Raw genomic sequence first — 20423 nt, 5'->3', positions numbered from 1 at the left:
GCGTATGTATCCAATTATGAGTTAAGATGTTGAGAACAAGTACCATTGTCGAGTATAAAAAATACTGTGAAAATAATTTGCAGTGGTACTTTTGTTGAACGCTGTAAAGCCTTCTAAAAACGTTGACGGTACAATTTTTCTGAAGTGATTATTTTCTCAGTGTTGCTACGTTTGAAGATTTTCAAGTTTGTAAATACTTTCTAATAAAAGGGGGAAAATGATATTGTGATCTTAAATTGTTAATAAAAATTCAAACGAATTTGTAAATAGCAAATCTTGAGTTATGGCGTCAATTGTGTTTCAATCTTTGCTGAATATTTAAACGTATATTTTAATGCTGTATTATTTTATCATTAATACTCATTTTACTCACACGAGAGAGAGAGAGAGAGCTTTATTATTCAATATACATGTAACCGTTACATTTTGGATGTCGAATTTATAAATATTTTTGTACTATTTCATTGTATATTTCATAAACATTTCACTTTGTACCATATGAAATCATGAAATAAAATATATGTTTTCGTTACCTCTGACCCGTGGAATGTGAAAAACATGGCCACATTTATGACAGTAAAACAATAGTGAAGTTAAATTTAAAATAACGATACGTGTTCTTTTTTATCCAAATGATATAAACTTTGTTGTGTTCAGCATTTTCCAGTAAATTGTCAATGACTTTTTACTTTATACTTTCAAGTTCATTTGTAATTTATCAGTCTCAAATTTGAATAACAATAAAGCTACTTTACTATTTATGCTAATAAATCAGCATAAGTTGTTATTTACTGAATATATCTGACCCCTTTGCAGAATTGTCGTATTTACAAGTTCTCATTCATTATGACCTTCATAGAATATAATACGTTCGATTAAACATGAAAAGTTGTCTTGCAAGTGTCACGCAAAGTCAGGCTTTTATCTCAGATTTTTAATGAAGTCTTTGTATTTGTATTCGTCCCTGCTTTCTACTTTGAACTTTGTATATGGAATAAAGGCCATGTATGTCTTCATACGTCTTGGTCCAAAAAATGTAAGAGACATATCTCCAGTGTAGTCAAAACATTCTGACTGGTCTAAAATAGAAAAAAAAACAAGAAGTATTTCAATATTGTTTAATCATAATTGAAAGTATTAAAAAGAAAAATCACAAAAAATACTGAACTCCGAGGAAAATTCAATCGGAAAGTCCCTAATCACATGGCAAAATCAAATGACAAAACACATCAAACGAATGAAACAACTGTCATATTCCCGACTTCATGCAGGAATTTTCAAATGTAGAAAATGGTGGATTGAACCTGGTTTTATAGCGCTAAAACTCTCACTTGTACGAAAGTCTCATCAAATTCCGTTATATTTACAACGATGCGTGAACAAAAGACATGATATGGGTACAGCGTTCTTTGTCACTTTACGTTTCACAAACTATGTTAGTTATATTGATATAGAATAACGAATTATTATGTGAAAGGAACTTCGTGAAGTATTATTTAACTTGTTGTATGAATTTAATTATTTAAAATTTCGGAAATTATACTTTGTACCATTAAAAGTCGAACTCTTACTCTTTTGTATAGTATTAAATGGAACATGTATGTCTTTAAACTGGTATGCATTTATTCCAAAGTTGAACCTGTTTTAAATTGTGTCTCAGATGCATAGATAGTTGGAGTAATTAACTGTCATACAAATTTAAGGCGTGGCTCTATTTGTTTACCAAATATGTCATTGTCGAAAGCATTTATCAAGTTAGGACTGTGTTAATCAATAGATATTTGGAATACAAAATATGTGATTCTTTCTAGTTGGACTAAAATATATTTTTTTGTAATTTTGTCGTATCGCTTTTTACAAATACACAAATGTTTTGGATGGATGGTTATTATTAATGTAAAATGGAGTTGAGTGTATATGCATTATTTGTTATTACAGTAGTTGAAATTGGAGAGAGAGAAGTGATATAATAGTTAAACTGTTTTTGTTCTGGAAGAGTCAGCCGTTGAAGGAATCATGGCGATACGTTAAGTAGGCATACTTAAAAGTAGATTGTTAAGGATGTTTGCTCCTCTACTTTTTTGATTTTTTGCCAGATTTTCGGAATCCTCTGGTTTTATCCATGTATTAACATTAAAAAAAATTGCCCTCTAACCCCTACTTTTCTTTTCATATTTTTATCACATATTATTTAAAAAGCCATATTTCAAATTCTTATGAAATCGTTGTTATTTTTTCATAGTTTTTTAAACAAAAAATTGCGCCAATGTTGAGTGAAAGACAAATCTAGAGAAAATTATTTCCCGCCAAATTTTCAACGGCTTATATCACGAAAACAAGCACACGGACCCTCCATTTTTTTCTGCTTTTTTAGTTTTTTATTTATATACTTTCAATTTATAACAGTCTTTTAAAAAGTTTGTTATTTTCAAACAGAGTAGTGAACATCCTTAATTGTGTCTTGGCTTGTTATTAGACTTCGGCAAATTCATAAACTTAATACAGTCATCATAGATACCAGGATATATATTTTGTATTGGCGCCCGACACGCATTTTGTCTACAAAAGACTCATTAGTGTCGCTTGAATAAACAAATGTTAAAAATGCCAAATAAAGTACGAAGTTGAAGAGCATAGGACCAAAATTTCATAAAAGTTTTGCCACATACAGCAAAGGTAGAAAAGCCTTAGTAATTCAAAATTATAACGGAATTTATAATTGTTATAACCCTCAACCTGTCCGAATGTTAAAATATGAATAGAAAACATGGTTACTGATGACCATCAGATATATTGAAATGACTGTTACCAATGAAAATAACACAGACATTGAAAATAAAAATACAGCACTAAAATGTCAATAAAACAGATGAATTCAGACGCAATAAAATAGTAAACATGTCCAGCTTTACAAATGGCTCACGTCGTGATGTTCATTCCAAGTTAAATGTGTTGATCTTATTCGGCGATATTAAAAGAGGACAGACTTGTAGTATAATGCTGGAGACATTATGTTATCTAGTTGATCGCAATAAGGCATACCGCACATCTTTCATTTTTTAAACTTGGAACTACAATATACGTAGTAATAAACTTCTGCATTTGTTGTTCTAGATTTTGATCCATCTCTTTCTTCGATTCTTATCTTAACAACTACTGTGTAAAAGATTATGTTTCTTATGTCATGTCAAAGGCTGAACTGACAATACAAAAATAATGACATAAAGAAAGAAAACGGAGATACATTACTGGTATGTAGAATGACTGTAAAATAATCTTTAAAAATCATACCTTTCTTACTAGGAAGATTGATTTTCCTAGATCCCGAGCGGGTAGTTATCTGTGCCCTTTTTACAAATGGATCATGTACGTATCCTACACAAAATGTGAAGTTCCCATTTTCTTCTGGAACAACCACTTTCAAAGTCTTTTCTGGATAGTTCCAATATAGCGTTCCTTCTGTACAATTGGATGGCAGCACAACTCTTTGTACACGTCGTCTGCGTAAATAAATATGATACAATATTTATAAATATTCGTACCTGAAAAGACGGACTGTTTAATATATTGGTGAACATGCAGAACAGTTATAGGAAAGGAAAATCAAGATGTTTTAATAGATTGGGAAAATGTATTTAAATGAAAAACGCGAAAAAGATATTAAAAATTATGCAAGATTTTTAGACAATAGAAAATTGTGGTAAACACAATTTCTATCTTTGATGTCCTTTATTTTGTCTATTATCAAGGATGATGAAAGAGAAAAGACAAAAAAAGTGCGCGTTCAGTAAATAAATTATTATACTAAACATTGCATCAATATTGCGATCCATGCACATAGAATAAATCTTAATTCGCCAAGAAGCATTTGTTTTATTTATCGAACGCTGTAATCAAACGTTATTTTCCATTTTTTTAATTTGCTTTTCAATGAGCATTTATTCCTCTTTATTCGATCATAAGCATCAAATTAACACGTATAATCTTATTTTAAATTTATTGAAGTCCTGTTTATAGCTCTGAACGTTATGGTGATGTCATTTACTCAGGGTTGGGTTTTTTTCCAGTAAAATTATGTATAAACAAATCTGTGAGACATATATTACATAAAAGTATATACATGTACTAAATGAAAATTAATGTATGAATAATAAAAAAAACTCGTCATATATACCAGGATTAAAGTTTTATATTTACGCAAGACGCGCGTTTCGTCTACAAAAGACTCATCAGTGACGCTCGAATAAAAAAATGTTAAATTGCCAAATAAAGTACGAAGTTGAAGAGCATTGAGGACCACAAATTCCTAAAAGTTTTGCCAAAAATATTCTTACTTTTCTTGATTCGATAAAGATTTTAGCTTTTACAAATATTTTTAGTAAACCCTACCCTACACTCATGAATCTTTCCTTTCAAACATAATATTTATTGTCTGTGTCTCCCTAATATCTGTTTCGAAGATAAGGTAAAACTTTATTGTCATCTATGTAAAACTGTGAATTATTGATGTCACAGAAACACCATTCCCGTGCGTGATCATACAACTATTTTAAAGCTCTTGCGGCACGATTATGTAATATTATGAGAGGTGGTCTAAAAAAGAATAATCTGCCCTGGTAACAACTTAAAATGAATAACCTTGTCCAAAACAGTATAAAAGTGAATATTTTACCAAAAAGGACGAGAATGAATAATTCGCTAGAAAAAAATCCTTGAGCAAATGAAAATAAATTTTAGAAATTGGCTAATGATTTGACCAATTTTAATTTCGTATACGTTGATAAACTTAATTGATACAAACAATGGCATTATCCATTGCAGTTTCAAATAAATGTTTTCTTTAATTGCGTTTCCTATACGGTTTTTTTTAACATAAAAAAAATTCGGACACAGATGCAAAGGTGATAGACGTAATCAGGTAATCGTTAACAAATAAAGTAATGATAACTTCAAGCCTTGTGTATTTTTTGTATTTGAATTGAGTTTACAAAAGTTTTTTATTTCATTTCGGACAAAAAGAAAAAGTAAATAACACAAGGACACACCAATATAAAATATGATTTTAGAAATACGTTATGTTTGTGTGTGTTTGTTTCTATCAAACTAACAATAACCAAACAGTAATCAGATTTAAACCAAAGACATCAAAAAGTTTGACTTTATCTTTCGATCAACTAACCATTGTTTTCTCGAAGAATTTACAATTTTAACTAGGTAACATTTTAATGTTTAGAGATTGTACATTTTTGCTGTTTCAAAACTCTAAAAATAAACAATTGATATGATTGCAAAATAATTTTTGTACCTTTTTCCTATGAAGCATCTATGTATAGACGAAGGAAAACTAGATTAGTATACAAAATTATATTTCTTTAAAAAGAACAACCGAAGAAATTGAAAAAAAACGTCAGGCGCACAAATAAGTACTGACATAACTTTTTTTAAATGCATATTAAAAAATTGATTAAAACGACACAGATTTTTGTAATTTGCATCATTGTAAAATTATTTTCCTCTCATTCAAATTAACATTTTATGTGAAAATATCATAACATGTTTTCATATTTCATTCAAAATATCAATTGTATTTCACATATTACTAACTTACCGCTTAATTCCTATGTTGCATCGATCAATCCTTAAACAATATGATAAACCGATATACACACAGACAAGAAGTACGAGGATTCTTTGTGAAGTCATTGTTAATAATATTTACGAATGAAAAGATGCAACACGTTTTATACTAAAAATGATAAATATTTCGGGACACTTAGCTGTAACCGGAGGTTTCCAAATATGTCGGTCATTTATCGTAAGCAATAAAACGTTTGATCATTTCCTTTACTTATTAAAATTATGAATTATCGTGACATATAATGGAAAGTACAAATTTCATATTAAATAAAAAGAATTAGAAATACATGTTGAAAAGTCAAAAGGTTTGAAATTTACGTAACTTACATTGTGAAGTAGTTATGTATAGAATACTAAATAACATGTTGATAGTTAACCATAGAAAGAAGATGTTACTTTAAAATGACAAATGGTTATCCATTTGCCTAATTCAAAAAGCACTTTTTGGAAAATTAGATAAATGGTCTTTCTAAATTAACCAGCATCGAGACACCACAATTACAAGTTAACTGTTATTTCTTGGTTGTATTATTGGTCTAGTGGTAAGAGCAGATAGATAACCTGAATCCATATAATTAAACAAATATTTACTCATGCAAACTTGAAAATAAATGAAATGTCTTAAAAATTTACATTTTTTTTTGGTTTCTGTGGATCCGTTGTCTTCCTTCTATAGTTGATGTGATTCCTTCGGATTTAGTTTGTAACCCGGATTTTGTTTTTATCTCAATCGATTTATGACTTTTGAACAGCGGTATTCTACTTTTGTCCTTTTGTTGTATTCCTATTCCTTATTTTTTTCTAAATTGTGACCATAAACCTGTTTATGATCATTTCATAATATTGAATGTCAACAGGATACATCAACATTAAATTTTGACAAATGCTTCTACTGGTGCATCACTTTTAATTAGGTACATTTTGATGAAATTCAAGTTACTGTTTGGTAGATTAAAACTACAAGGCAAAAATAACTTCAAACTTATTTTTACTGTTCACTTATGGTTTTTAAACTTGTTTGACTGATCAGTTTAGAGTCTATACTGGTTTTTCATTATTCAAATTTATATGCATAAATATAACTTTTTTTCAACATGTTAGTGACTAAAAGCATAACAGTAAAAAACTATTCGGGTGCAGTTGCATAAAACTAGTAGTAAATGAAGTATTGACGTCACAAGTGCAGCAAAGGATGTGAACACTTCCAAAGTATATTCATTCAGTTTGAATACTTGACAAGTAACCTCTTTTGTGTACGCCCATTTACAGTGGTATCTTGATCCAAGGTACGTGTTATCTATTCAAGTGGTATTTTATTTGTACGGGTTTCCGATCCGATTTACGGATAACTCAACTTTTTTTCAGTTCGCATGTTACCCTATGGTTTTCAATAGTTTGTCATGCACCTTCCATCCCTTATCCGGTAGTTTTGTGGATATTCGATCAGTGATGAAAACGTGTGACTCAATTTGGATTAAACAAAATTTTTTTTGTATAATACATATCTTTATAAGACATGGATATTCACTTTATGAAGTCAAAAGGAAAACGCAAATAAAAAACATCAGTGAGAAAGCTTGGCAATTAGTGTATGATTCAGAGTTATATTTAAGTCCAAAATAATTCAACAATCATATTATCCATATCAATTTGTTAAAGGGGCACTAGATATAGAGATAACGAGATATATTCTTCAATCATTAATGAAAGTGAAATAATAATTCGCTATAAGCAGCCAATATGGTTTAATTTTGTCAAAATAAGCTAAGAAACATTGATGATGAATTATTCACACGCAATTGAATAATTCATCTTCATTAAATCCGTATTAATGTGACCTTCAATTTAACCCCTTAGATCGAGATGGATTAGGCATGAATTATGCGTGTTCAGTTATTAAAGGGAAAAGAAGGTCAACATTGAAAGTGGAATAAAGGTTATAACTCATTTGATTGAAAGATTCAATCCACCAAAAGATATTCTAATACAGGTAAAAACGGTAATTGACATATATTTTGAACTCAATCTGAACGTAATAAATTACCGTAATATGAAATTAAACATAACAAGAGTTATCCAATTGCGCGAGTTCGCTATCTGTTTATATCGCTTATATGACCGTCGGCAGTCGTCGGTGGAGGTTAACACGATAGTTATTTGAAACGATTATACATCTGATCGAGCCCATGTTTTATATATTGTTTATTTTATACTTTTTAACAATTTGAATATACGTTTAAGTATGTTATAAATCAAATATGATAATTGAGTCATATTGGTGAATATGAATTTGAAAGCCATTACCCTTTAATATAGATTAATTTATTTATTATTTTCCATGCAAAATCGCTGATATTTGAAGCTATAAAAGATGAAACGATGACTATTCAATTCTTGATACATTGAACAAGGAAATGACAATATCTGTTTTATTTCAAACAACTACAATGCAGTTGAATAAATAGCAAAAGCGTAGTCACAAACGATTCCATTTGTTACTACAAATTTGATGCAGTGGACACGAAGAAATTTCCATAGTCCAAAACAATAATGGATGATTGCATTCAAGATCTCGAACGTACTGTTCTAAAAATGATTCTATTGAATTTATACGACTATCATACAAGTGGGAAAATTAGCTAGCAATAAAACAGGATTTAATCCACCATTTTCTACAAAAGATTATGTCTGTACCAAGTCAGGAATACGACAATTGTTATCCATTAGTTTGATGTGTTTGAACTTTTTATTTTTCTCAGATTCAGTTGATGTGTAGTTGCGGTCATAGATTTTTAGATGCTAGAACAGTCGCCGTATCTGTATCTCTTTCCCTATCGGAACACGCGTCATGTAAAGTGCATACGATTCCCTAAGTTGTGTTTGTGAATTAGATGTGTCTTTTAATAAATTTGTGGACAACGGTTAACTACTGTAGCGTCACTGGTGAGTCTTTTGTAGACGAAACGCGCGTCTGGCGTATATACAAAATTTAGTCCTGGTATCTATGATGAGTTTATTTACTACCACTGGGTCGATGCCACTGCTGGTGGAGATTTATTTCCCTGAGGGTATCACCAGCCCAGTAGTCAGCACTTTTGTGCTGACATGAATTATCATTGATATGGTTATATTTATAAATTTACTGTTCACAAAATTTAGAATTTTTGAAATACTAAGGCTTTTCTATTTCAGGCATAGATTACCTTAGCTGTATTTGGCAAAACTTTTAGGAATTTTGGTCCTCAATGCTCTTCAACTTCGTACTTTACTTGGCCTTTTTTACTTTTTTGGATTCGAGCGTCACTGATGAGTCTTTTGTAGACGAAACGCGCGTCTAGCGTATATACAAAACTTAGTCCTGGTATCTATGATGAGTTTACTGTCTCTATTTATACACAGAAACAAGTGTGTATGTCTAACTTACATAGTGAAAAGCTATATGATTTAATGCATACGATTCCCTAAGTTGTGTTTGTAAATTAGATGTGTCTTTTAATCAATTTGTGAACAACGGTTAACTACTGTTGTCTATATTTATACACAGAAACAAGGGTGTATGTCTAACTTACATAGTGAAAAGTTATATGATTTAAGGGAACTTTAAAAAAAAAATTAAACAAATAGATCTGTAATTAAGTCATCCTCAAGGAAATGGATCTATTTTTAAATAATTCAATTACAAACGTATGTTTGAAATCATGTCAGTACCAATGCACCGAATACTGAACTAATGATACTCTCGGGGACTATCAGCCAACATAGAGATAGAAAACTGAATAAACACTTTTTAAATGTGATGCGTCCGAAGTGCTTTTATGAATATACTTTCATCACGAAAGCTCATACCAAATCAACTTGAAAGCAGAGGAGGTATTCATATTAACACGTTATTAAAACTTATTCATGTACTATTGCCATGCAAAACTAATCAAATGGCTTTGAACATAGATTTGAATGTCACATATATTAGAATAAGCTTGTTTTAATTGTTCTCTTTTAAACATGTACAACGATTGAAAAAAAAACAATAGTAAAAGTACTGTTTTACTAGCTCTAAAACAATTGATAATTGTCTATTATCCTTCCTCTTGGTCCGGCTTCCTTACTAATCTAAATGATATAAATACGGCAAACGATTTTGGAAAATGTGGACCTTTAAACGCCATTGTGATGTTTCCAAATTTAGGCTTAGAACAGCTCGGTTTACCTAAAACAAAGTATAATACAAATGACAAATTACATAATCATTAGAGAACATTAATTTTATTTCGACATAGTATACAAAATAATATACATGTACATGTTATGTGTGGACACATGTAGAGCAGGATCTATTTACCCTTCCGGAGCACCTTGGATTAACCCCAGTTTTTGGTGGGGTACGGTAGTGCTCAGTCTTTAGTTTTCTTTTATGTTTCTTGTGACTATTATTCATCTGTTTATCTTTTTCATTTTTAGCCATGGCATTGTCAGTTTATTTTCGATTTATGAGTTTAACTGTTCCCCTGGTATCTTTCGCCCCTCAATTCATAGTTTATAGAACAATCTGGGCTGATGGCTCACAGTTTAATGCTTTGATTGAGCAATCAACGGAGGGATGTTACAGTACAACGCGTAAGTGATACATATAACACAACCAATAGCGATTTTAAGTAAAATTAGTTGTAATAAGCAATATGTGTATACTGTTTTAGAATACACTGGTGGGCCGCGTGGTTCAAAGTTAATGAAGAAGTCATCGGTTTGTCTTGGAATTACAAAACTATAAGTAAATGTCTTATGACGTGTTTCATTGTATACATAGTCGTAAAAGATTTGTTACGAAGTTAATCAACATGAGAAATGACTACAGCTTTACCACAAAAAGTGCTGATCAATATAGACATTGTGAGCAGTACCTTTCATTACAAAGAAACGGAAGCTGGCTGTGCATTGGCTAGTTTAAATCGTTATTAAAAAGATAATTTAAATACTTTGAATGTCAAAGAATAAAATTATTTTTATTATTATTCACTGAAATAATGGTTGTCAACATCTGTTTTATATTGATAATAATATATATAAAAAAATATATTCAAATACCTGGCTTAGGGAGTGGTAGCCACGTTAATTCGCCATCATTGTTCTCTATGATATCAATTGTAGTGCTTGAAATCCTTTCGATGCAAAGGGAATGCTCCTTTTCGATGTTCTCCGGTTGAAACTGTGTTTCAAGATACCTTATAGGCATATTCCAGGGCAAGGTACCATTCGTACAGTTAATTTTTATCTCTTCTGTTAAATTTGACGTAAACTTGCTGCAATATATATAACATTTGATATAGATAAACAAAAATATCAAAACAACGAAATAAACAGGAAAACATTTAGAAACTCTTGGTCTTTTAACGTCTTTTAAAAAGAATTTACGGAATGACTTTTACAAAGAGTTATGGTGATTGAGTGATATGAAAACAACACTTTATAATTTGCATGCGTCCGAAGTGCTTAAACGAATTTACTGACACAAGGAAATCTTAAAGCCGAATATATGAATATATGAAAGCTAAGGATATATAAGAACCGAAACAATTGAAACGCTATGTGACCAAAAAAGGAAAAAAATCAAAAGACATCTAAGGTAAACTTTGTCTGAGGGATCAAAACCGGAAGTAAATTCTCGAAGCAAGTCGGTCTTGTCATGCGTGGATCATTCGTCATGCATCCTTATCATTTCAACAAAAAATTATTCTGACAAACAAAATAAAGAGTGTTTTCCGTATCCTGAACTGTTTGTGGGTTCGGTTTGGCATTCACTATTATTACCTAGATAGAAAAGAGTTAGTTGTATCTTATTTTAACCAGCTTCTAAATTAATGAAAGAACTGATAAGCCATTAAGTAGTTAGGGTCGAATACGCATAAGTAACACGAAAAGGAAAGTTTATTTTAAATCGGTTCTCATATAACACATCATAACCAGTAGAAACATAATCCCTTGTGAACTTTTTACAGGAAATAAATATGTTGTTTATGACGAAACGATGTGCATTTCACCTTCGTTGCACAAAACAAGGAAGCTATTAAACCACGAGTCTTAAAAAATAACCCAAATCCGTGAAGAAGAGTTTCAATACAATTGTTACATTATGATTTACATTATTTGTTTGTAATAACCTAGGCTATTCAACTCATGTTTAACCAAGTAGCTTAACGAAGAAGCTTGCAACCAATACATAAAATAAAAGCAAAAACTCCCTTTATCGAGTCTGGCCAATAAAATGAAACCATTTCTTTGATCAACTGTTAATAAACAGATGTAAAAATTGTTGTTTTTGTTTAGAAGTGTCAAAGGGCTTTACATTTACATCTGATAATCTTAAATTTATTGTTTTAATATACTTCGTACCAACCATATTACATACTCTAAATCGTTATTTCAGTAGTGGTAAAATTAGTTACAGTCCGTATTATCAACAGCCGGGGAAAACAATGTGTGCACGCAAAATCGGTTGATGTTTGCACTAACAGAAAATATTTAACGATAAAAAAAGAATTTTTGAATCTGTATAAAATTCTTTTTTTAACAATTTTCAACTGGAAAATATTGATAGTTTGAGTGAATGTTTGTATTGTATGTATTATTGGTTTTGATGTAATTAAAATGATTACCTATATTATGTTATATGGACATAACGATATATTAATAGTCAAGACTCCATGATTGAGAATAAACTCATCATAAAAACGAGTATTTGCGCCAGACGCGTATTTCGTCTACAAAAGACGTATCGGTGACGATCGTATAAAACAAGTTAAAAAGGCCAAATAAAGTACGAAGTTGAAAAGCATTGAGGACATAAAATTCCTAAAAGTTTTAAAAGCCCAATAAAGCTAAGGTAATCTATGCATGAGATAGAAAAGCCTTAGTATTTCAAAAATTTAAAGTATTGTATCCGTTAATTATTATTAACATATCAATTATAATTAATTACAACACAGAAGTGCTGACTACCGGGCTGGTGATACCCTAGGAGAATAAAAAAAAAACCATCTGCAGCACATTTTAAAGTGAAATATAGTTATGAATCCACATTTGATGGTATTATGATGGTATTATGATCCACTTTGTATAAAAGGGAACATCATAGCAAACAAATAAGTTTAGGTGCATTTAAAAAACCTTTTGCATAAGCTCGAATATCAGTTTGGAAATTAGTTTTGGAATATTCCAAGCCTATTCTCTCTTCATTATCAAAACAAATGGTCATCCCTACATCTACATCATGCAGTCATATCACGGTATTATATAACTGAATCATTGAAACGATTATCTCTACAACATTTTTCAAGATATTATGCAATTATCTTTGTTTTCCTATTATGTTATAATTTTAAGTTGCAGCGGTAACGTTTGTTGATAGAACAGAATATATATCACAAACCAAAATCTAGAAGCACCTAGAGATAATTTTTTTCGTAAGCTTTTAAGGGGAGTAATTCCTTCGAAGAGGCAATATATGTTGTTTTCGTAGACTTTCATTTGATGATTATTTTCATTTTTCGACAGTTTATTTCTATCTATTATAAACTTACCAATACAAATAAACCACCACATCTTAATTACTATCTATGCATGCGATAGTATTTTAGCAAATTTTTATAGAAATCTATTATATGTTAAGCCTAACCTTGAAGTTAAAGCACTTCCGGTGACAGCTAACACATATATAAAAAATGCTTTAGAGGTCACAATAGAGATTTCAAACACAACAATAAAAAATTTGAAAATCTGAGAATCAGATGAATCAATTTAGAATGGGTCATTAGGCGATAATTCGATTAAGAAACTGAAATTCAAAGTAATTTTCGTTGTATTCAGGTGAAAAGATACACACGACTTCAGTTTTCACAAGTTTAGCAGTTTTGTTTTGAAAATGTGTTTTACTAGATTATATTGACAAAAAGTCTATCAGCATTGAAAGAGATTCTCCAGAAATACTGTGAAACTGTTTACTTGCGTAGTGGTGTTCACTATATGTGAATTCTAGATTAATTCTTTCAAAACTTTTGATTTTTCTACCTTTTATACCACCATTCCCTACGTGAAATTGAAAAATCATCTACAATAAAAATAATCGACAATGGTTTTCAACATAAAAAAAGGTTGCATACGCTATAATTTAATAGCTTTCTGATACCATACGACACTTTTTGTTAATAGTGAACAAAAAGGTAAAACATGCAAAACAGAGGAACAAGTGGTCAGTCTGCTAGAGTGTCTTATTGACAATTGTTTATTGAATTTGGAGAAAGAATTTTTCAACAGATTGTCGGCATTCCTATGGCAACGAACTGTGAGCCTCTCCTTGTCGACCTTTTCTTACTTTTATATGAGTCGAACTTCCTTAATTAAGACATTTGTCAAACAGAAGAAGATCTTAGAAGCAAGATCATTTAATTCCACATTAAGATATGTTTTTGATGTTCTTTCTATAACAACCCAAAACAATTATTTTTTTCTGATTGGGTTCAAATGATATATCCTCTAGAAATTAAAGAAACAGCAGACACTGCTTCTTCGTCATCATTTTTAGACTTATACTTCGAATTTTACATAGCGATCATCTCAGTAACAGAATCGATGACAAACGAGACGATTCGAATTTTTAAATTATCAATTTCCCTTACCTTAGTAGCAATATACCAACTTCACCTACATTTAGGGATATATATTTCCCAACTCATTCGTAATTCAAGAGTTTGGACCTTGCTGATAGATGTTGCATATCGACTTCACAATATTACACGATGGTCTTGAGGTATATAATTCTAGGAAATAAACTCATCATAGACGCCAGAATTAAAATTTTGTATTTGCGTCAGATGCGCGTTTTGTCAACTAAAGACTCATCAGGGACGCTTTAATAAAAAAAAGTTAATAAGGCAAAATAAAGTACGAAGTTAAAGAGCATTGAGGACCAAAAATTCTTAAAAGTTTTACTAATTACAGCTAAGGTAATCTATTCCTGCAGTAGAAAAAAACTAAGTACATGTATATCAAAAATTCAAAGTTTTGTAAACATTTAACAGGAACTGACAATAATTATCATCTGAATTACGTGTTAGTGTTCTTTAATTTGTCTTTATGTGATATGACTTTTACTGCTTAGTCTATTTTTGATATAATCCCTTTGATGTTGCTCGGTAGACATTTGTACATCCCGTCATTGTGCAACTGTGCAGTGGTAATTTTTTGCATTCTTGTTTTTCGTTATTGCTTATGTGCTTTGTTTTGTCTATATGCCTATTTTGTTTTTCTTTGTTGTCATATTTGGTTGATTGTATAGTGATTAAGATTATCACACAATATGTTGACTGCTGTTCCCCTATTTTTGACATTTTAACCCATTACATGTATGTCCGTTTGTTTTGTTAACACATTTTGCCAACACAATGGAGTTATATGCGACTGACAAATAAGTGAGGTTTAGCTAGCTTTAAATCTCACCATGTTCTACATAAGAAAATGCCTGTACCAAGTCAGGAATATAACATAGTTACCATTCGTAGGATGTGTTTTGGCTTTTGATCTTGCCTGTTGGTTAGGGAAAATCCGTTTTGAATTTTCTTCGGAATTCGGTATTTTTGTTATTCTACTTTATGATATATCAAAAAATCAAAATGTAGAAAGTCCTAACTTTATTCAAGAATTTGATGTTTATGACTTCAGAAACGTTATGTCAAAATATGGACCAATATAAATCATTTTTTAAACAGTTATAATTATGCATTTGAATTAACTGTATTACCATCATTATTTATTGTTCCTATTAAAAAGCAATACAAAGATCACAAAAAAAAGTATTTTCTACCAGAAAAATAAAATGTCATCGTCACAGATAGGTCATTTCTGATGATACTCAATATAAAGGTGCTATATTCATTTTGTCATCCATTATAACCGGAATAAAAGTTAGATCATTGTGCAAGTTAATTATTTTCTCATTCAGTTCTGTTAAGTATAAAGCCTGATCGGTATGAAACTGTTCTTGAATGATAAAGTTGCAATTGTAAAAAAAAAAGGAGAAACATTAGGTACTGGTCATTTGATTCTAACAATTAAATTTTTATTTAAATGGTTCAAAGCTGTATCGTTTTAATCATAGAAAGTGTAATGCAAGACATGTCTTGAATTTAACTTTATTTAGAACATATTTCTGAATTAAAATTGGACATTTTAGAGTTCTTGGCTTTCTTATCACATAAAACTTTCCAACACTGACTTTCCATTTTTATTTAGACCAAGGGAGCTACAATTTGACATTTAGGAGGACTTGGGTGGTATTTGAAGAAAAAAGGCAGGACAGCATTTTCGAGTAAAAAATATAGTCAGGATGAGACACTTTGCAAAGAAAAGCAAGATGACAATTTGTTTAAATAAAAAGTCAGGATAAACTAATAAAAAAAGAAAGGCAGGACCGAATAGAGTGAAAAATAAAAAGACAGACCAGAGATTATAACTTTAAAAGTCAGGACAAAACTTTTCATCCTAGTCCCTCCCCCCCCTTTCCCCCTTAAAATCAAATGATAGCTCTCTTAAGGTAAAACAAATTGAATTATACTAACCTGTTTAAAGGTCTGTTACATGGATGAGAAATGTTGTAAGTTGCTGTCACTGCAGAACTAAAAATACAAACTATACCTATGAACAATAGCATCCATCCCGTTACCTTGTCCATAGCTAAATAGTTTCTTCACCTGTTTTTCTAGCAGTATGCTTCATTAGACTTAATTTATTTTGTACAACTTCCGTTACAGCAATATGTCTTTGTTCTAACAATAAGTCAATAACGTGCGTGGAGGTAAGTAAAATATATTATATAATCACACCTTGAAGACCTGTTTTAATTAAACGATTCAGATGTAATATCAAATCAATTAAAGATGCGGACATGGGAGGACTTATTCAGAAAATTGCGTTATAAAGCTTTTATACAATGCACATCTTAAACGAAAAATAAGAGGCGTCTTTTTTTAATTTCATGTATGGCTAACCTTTTAATTTATAAGATTATAAAATAGTCTAAGATGCATAATTAAGTTGTTATTGGCTTTGGACTAGCTCTCAGTAACTGTGAGTACTTTCAGATCGTTACGTAGTGTCTTTCTGATGCTGGGATGTACAAGTACCTTACCACGTCCACTCTGTGTTTTTTTGTTAGATGTACATGTATTTATATATGTATCAATCTGATTAGATAAGCAAAACTGGTTATTATGGTTTGTTCCTATGTTGTACTGTTACTACACTGTCCATGTTTAGAGAAGGGTTGGGCACGCCCGCTAACATGTTAACTCCACTTCATTCTGCAAGTATGTAGGGAGCAGCCATCTAACTTCAAGAGGGGTTATAGATAGAAATTTATTTTTGCACAAATTTTTTTTTTTTAGTTTTTTACCGCTATCAATCAAATTGTTTTGTTCAAAATTAAACACTTTAACGTATGGGGAAAGTTCCTTTATATAAGTCAAAAATAAATTTACCAAACACTGATGTACTATACCTGACTTAAACATCGTAATTTGAAATATTTCAAGACATGCTTCCTCTTCGTGCGTGCTGTTAACAGGCCTGGTTAATTTCAATACACGGAGCAGTCATAAAAAGAGATTTATAATTTACGTTTATAGATATATAATTAACAAAGTTGTAAAAATGGTTTGATAAACATATTTAATTAGAAAGAGAGAGAGAAAACACACTGCAAAGTTGTTGTTAACTTCTGTGTTATTTGGTCTCTGTTGAAGGGGTGTCTCATTGGCAGTCATATCACTTCTTATTTTTATGATTGTCCCTGGTGGTTAATGAAAAATGGTCAGCATATTACTGACTGAGATTGCTATGACTTCACATGGTATATTTTTGGAACGAGTGTCAGAGCCATTGCTGACTGTATACCTGAAAGATCAATAATACAACATATTTGTTATTAAAAAAATGAACGTGTAATAACTAAAAACAAGAATGTGTCCCCAGTACACGAAAGCCCCACTCGCACTATCATTTTCTATGTTCAGTGGGCCGTGAAATTGGGGTAAACCCTCTAATTTGGCATTAAAATTAAAAAGATCATATCATAGGGAACATGTATACTAAGTTTGAAGTCGATTGGACTTCAACTTCAGTCAAAAACTACCTTGACCAAAAACTTTAACCTGAAGCGGTACAGACGGACGGACGGACGGACGAACGAACGAACGGACGAACGAACGGACGAACGGACGCACAGACCAGAAAACATAATACCCCTCTACTATCGTAGGTGGGGCATAAAAAATGACATTTCAAAACATTCCCTTCCTCCTTCGATCATTTTAGGACTGATCATATATAAAGTTACTATGACTATATACAATACCACGGTGTAGAATGGTAACAGACTTGTCGGGATTTTGTCGGCGTTTCCGCACTAATCGGGTTCGGCAACGGACTTATGGCGTTTTGATTTAAGACAGTGTGACACAAAATGAGCCAAATAGACGAAAAGAAGTCATTAGTGTTTATGTTTATATGATCACGGAAGGCACCGATGGTCTAACCTACTAGTTCAAATAACTATCACGTCTCGAAAGGCTTTCTTTGACGCCTTACATCGTCGCAGAAGGGTGTCAAAGCAAGCATTTAGAATAACCTTATCAGACGTCATAATTATTTGGACTAGAACCCTCCCTGTTATGAGGCCGAGATACTGATAGAATCCCACACATTTGCTTGTGGATTAATAAAGTATATCATTGTGTGATGTGTGATTAATGTATAAAGTAAGAAGTGTTGAACAACCATGCAGGCGGGGTTATAACATAGACTGACTGAGAAGATATGAATTTCCATATTCATTTGCGCACAAAAAGTCCGGTGCCACAAATTTTCCAAATTAACCATCATTTAAGACCTTGATAGTGCATGAAACAGTTCCGAAAGAGTAAATGTCTACATTTAATGAATAATAACCAAATATTTACTTGGAGAAGAAAACAACAAGCTTAAAACACATATTCCATGAAAAATGTTTGTTTTCAAATTGGGGTACCACATTGGTGAAAACAATTTAAAATAAATCGTAGCTTCCCATGAATATATTACGGAAGCCCTGGAGTGCCATGCAAAAAAAATTATTCAACTTGTGCGCACAAGTTACTAACTTGCGCGCACAAGTTACTATCTTGCGCGCACAAGTTACTATCTTGTGCGCACAAGTTACACAACTTGTGCGCACGAGTTATTAACTTGTGCGCACGAGTTGTACAACTTGTGCGCACAAGTAACACGAGGTCTTATAGACATACGCTGTTTTGCTAAAGAGACTACTTTATGGAACGCCGTAGCTGCCGAATACAAACATTTGTTTATATACATGAATCCACATACTTTTAAATATTTGCACATGTTTTTTTCTATGTATACACATACTTTTCATATATATGAGCATAGTTTACTTTATATGCACTTACTTTTTATATATATATGCACATACTTTTCCTACTTATGCACATCGTTTACCTTATATGCACATACTTTTCTATATATGCACATATATGCGCATTTTTTTATATATTTATTTGCACATAGTTAACCTCATATGCATATACTTTTTTTTCTATATATGCACATACTTATTCTACACATGAATGTACAAATGTAGTTCTGCATGGGAATACTTTTCTCAGTATATATGAACATAGTTTTTCAACGTGAGAACTACAATTCATATTATGCTTTTCTGTTGTTTTTTTCAAACTGCACTAAGGGTTCCAATATCATAAAAAGAATGTTTATTAAGAATTTCTTAATGATGTACTATGTTGTTCAATTAAGCAACTTTTGAAATCATTTTCATATGAATGCAATACTATTTTGGCATGTATGATGGTACGGGCCTGTCACTATTGTTTTTATCTATAGTCACTTGTTTTAATGCCATAACTTTGTATTTTGTAAGAGTCGTTTGTATTACATTTTAACACAAGGACTATTACCACTAATGGCGTGTTGAATTCAGTGGTTTTTGTCCCAACAATTCAGTGATACGGGTCACAAGTTATATTAATGCATTTAGTTTGGTTTCCGCACTCTGTCGTTAATATGCCTTATCCAAAATTGTTGAAATTCACACACAATGTTAATAATCACACAAAGTTAGGCCGAGTTAGAATTTGGGCAGTATTTTTTTGGACAATTATGCCCCTTTATAACTTGGAAAATTAAAAATTTTAAGCGGGGGAATTCGTGCTTTCAGACTTTTTTTGGATACAGGTTTTATGTTTTATTAGTAAAATCATAAGTAAGAGCTGAATGCACTTTGTCGGTGTGGGAATAATCTATAAACAGTGAATGTATAATGTCATAGAGTGAGACAAAGGTATTACCGTCCAGCGATGGCGAAAACTTTTTCTATAGAGCTTTATATTTTCGGTATTAAGATAGAATACCTGGATGCTTCATACTTTGTTTGTAATAGCTTTATGTTTCGAAGTTTCCGTCTGCCATATGTTCTTTGGTCTTGACCTATTATAAATAGTACAACGACTGGTTGAACAAAATTATAGTTTTTTTGTCATGTAAATTTCTCCCTTTTTATGAGTGATCAATGTTAAAATTACGTTATTATGTACGTTTCTCAGATGTAATAACGCAGTAGGTCAACTTTATGTGGCACATTTTCATGATTCATAATTCTTTGGTCAATGTTAATTTTTTTCTATAACAAGAGGCTCTCAAGAGCCTGAATCGCTCACCTGGTAAAC

At 31.3% G+C, this 20423-nt stretch overlaps 2 protein-coding genes across 3 annotated transcripts; both read right to left on the bottom strand.

The window, feature by feature from the left end:
- Positions 1-379: 379 nt before the first annotated feature.
- On the bottom strand, positions 380-5892 carry LOC139519515 (uncharacterized). 2 transcript variants are annotated; one of them, XM_071311632.1, is made up of 3 exons: positions 5609-5892; positions 3292-3500; positions 380-1079 (listed from the first exon to the last, which is right to left on the bottom strand). In XM_071311632.1, the coding sequence occupies exons 1-3, from the start codon at positions 5701-5703 to the stop codon at positions 922-924; spliced, it is 462 nt and encodes a 153-aa protein (XP_071167733.1). In that variant the 5' UTR covers positions 5704-5892; the 3' UTR covers positions 380-921. The 2 variants fall into 2 exon arrangements, with proteins under 2 accessions (XP_071167733.1, XP_071167734.1); XM_071311633.1 differs by lacking the exon at positions 5609-5892 and adding an exon at positions 4390-4477.
- A 3709-nt stretch (positions 5893-9601) lies between these two features.
- LOC139519510 (uncharacterized) lies at positions 9602-16404 on the bottom strand. Its single transcript, XM_071311631.1, has 3 exons — positions 16245-16404; positions 10720-10934; positions 9602-9844 (listed from the first exon to the last, which is right to left on the bottom strand). The coding sequence occupies exons 1-3, from the start codon at positions 16355-16357 to the stop codon at positions 9714-9716; spliced, it is 459 nt and encodes a 152-aa protein (XP_071167732.1). The 5' UTR covers positions 16358-16404; the 3' UTR covers positions 9602-9713.
- Positions 16405-20423: the final 4019 nt, after the last annotated feature.

The sequence above is a fragment of the Mytilus edulis genome, chromosome 4 (genome assembly GCF_963676685.1).
Source record: "Mytilus edulis chromosome 4, xbMytEdul2.2, whole genome shotgun sequence".
NCBI lineage: Eukaryota > Metazoa > Mollusca > Bivalvia > Mytilida > Mytilidae > Mytilus > Mytilus edulis.
This window is presented reverse-complemented; position numbering and strand designations above follow the sequence as displayed.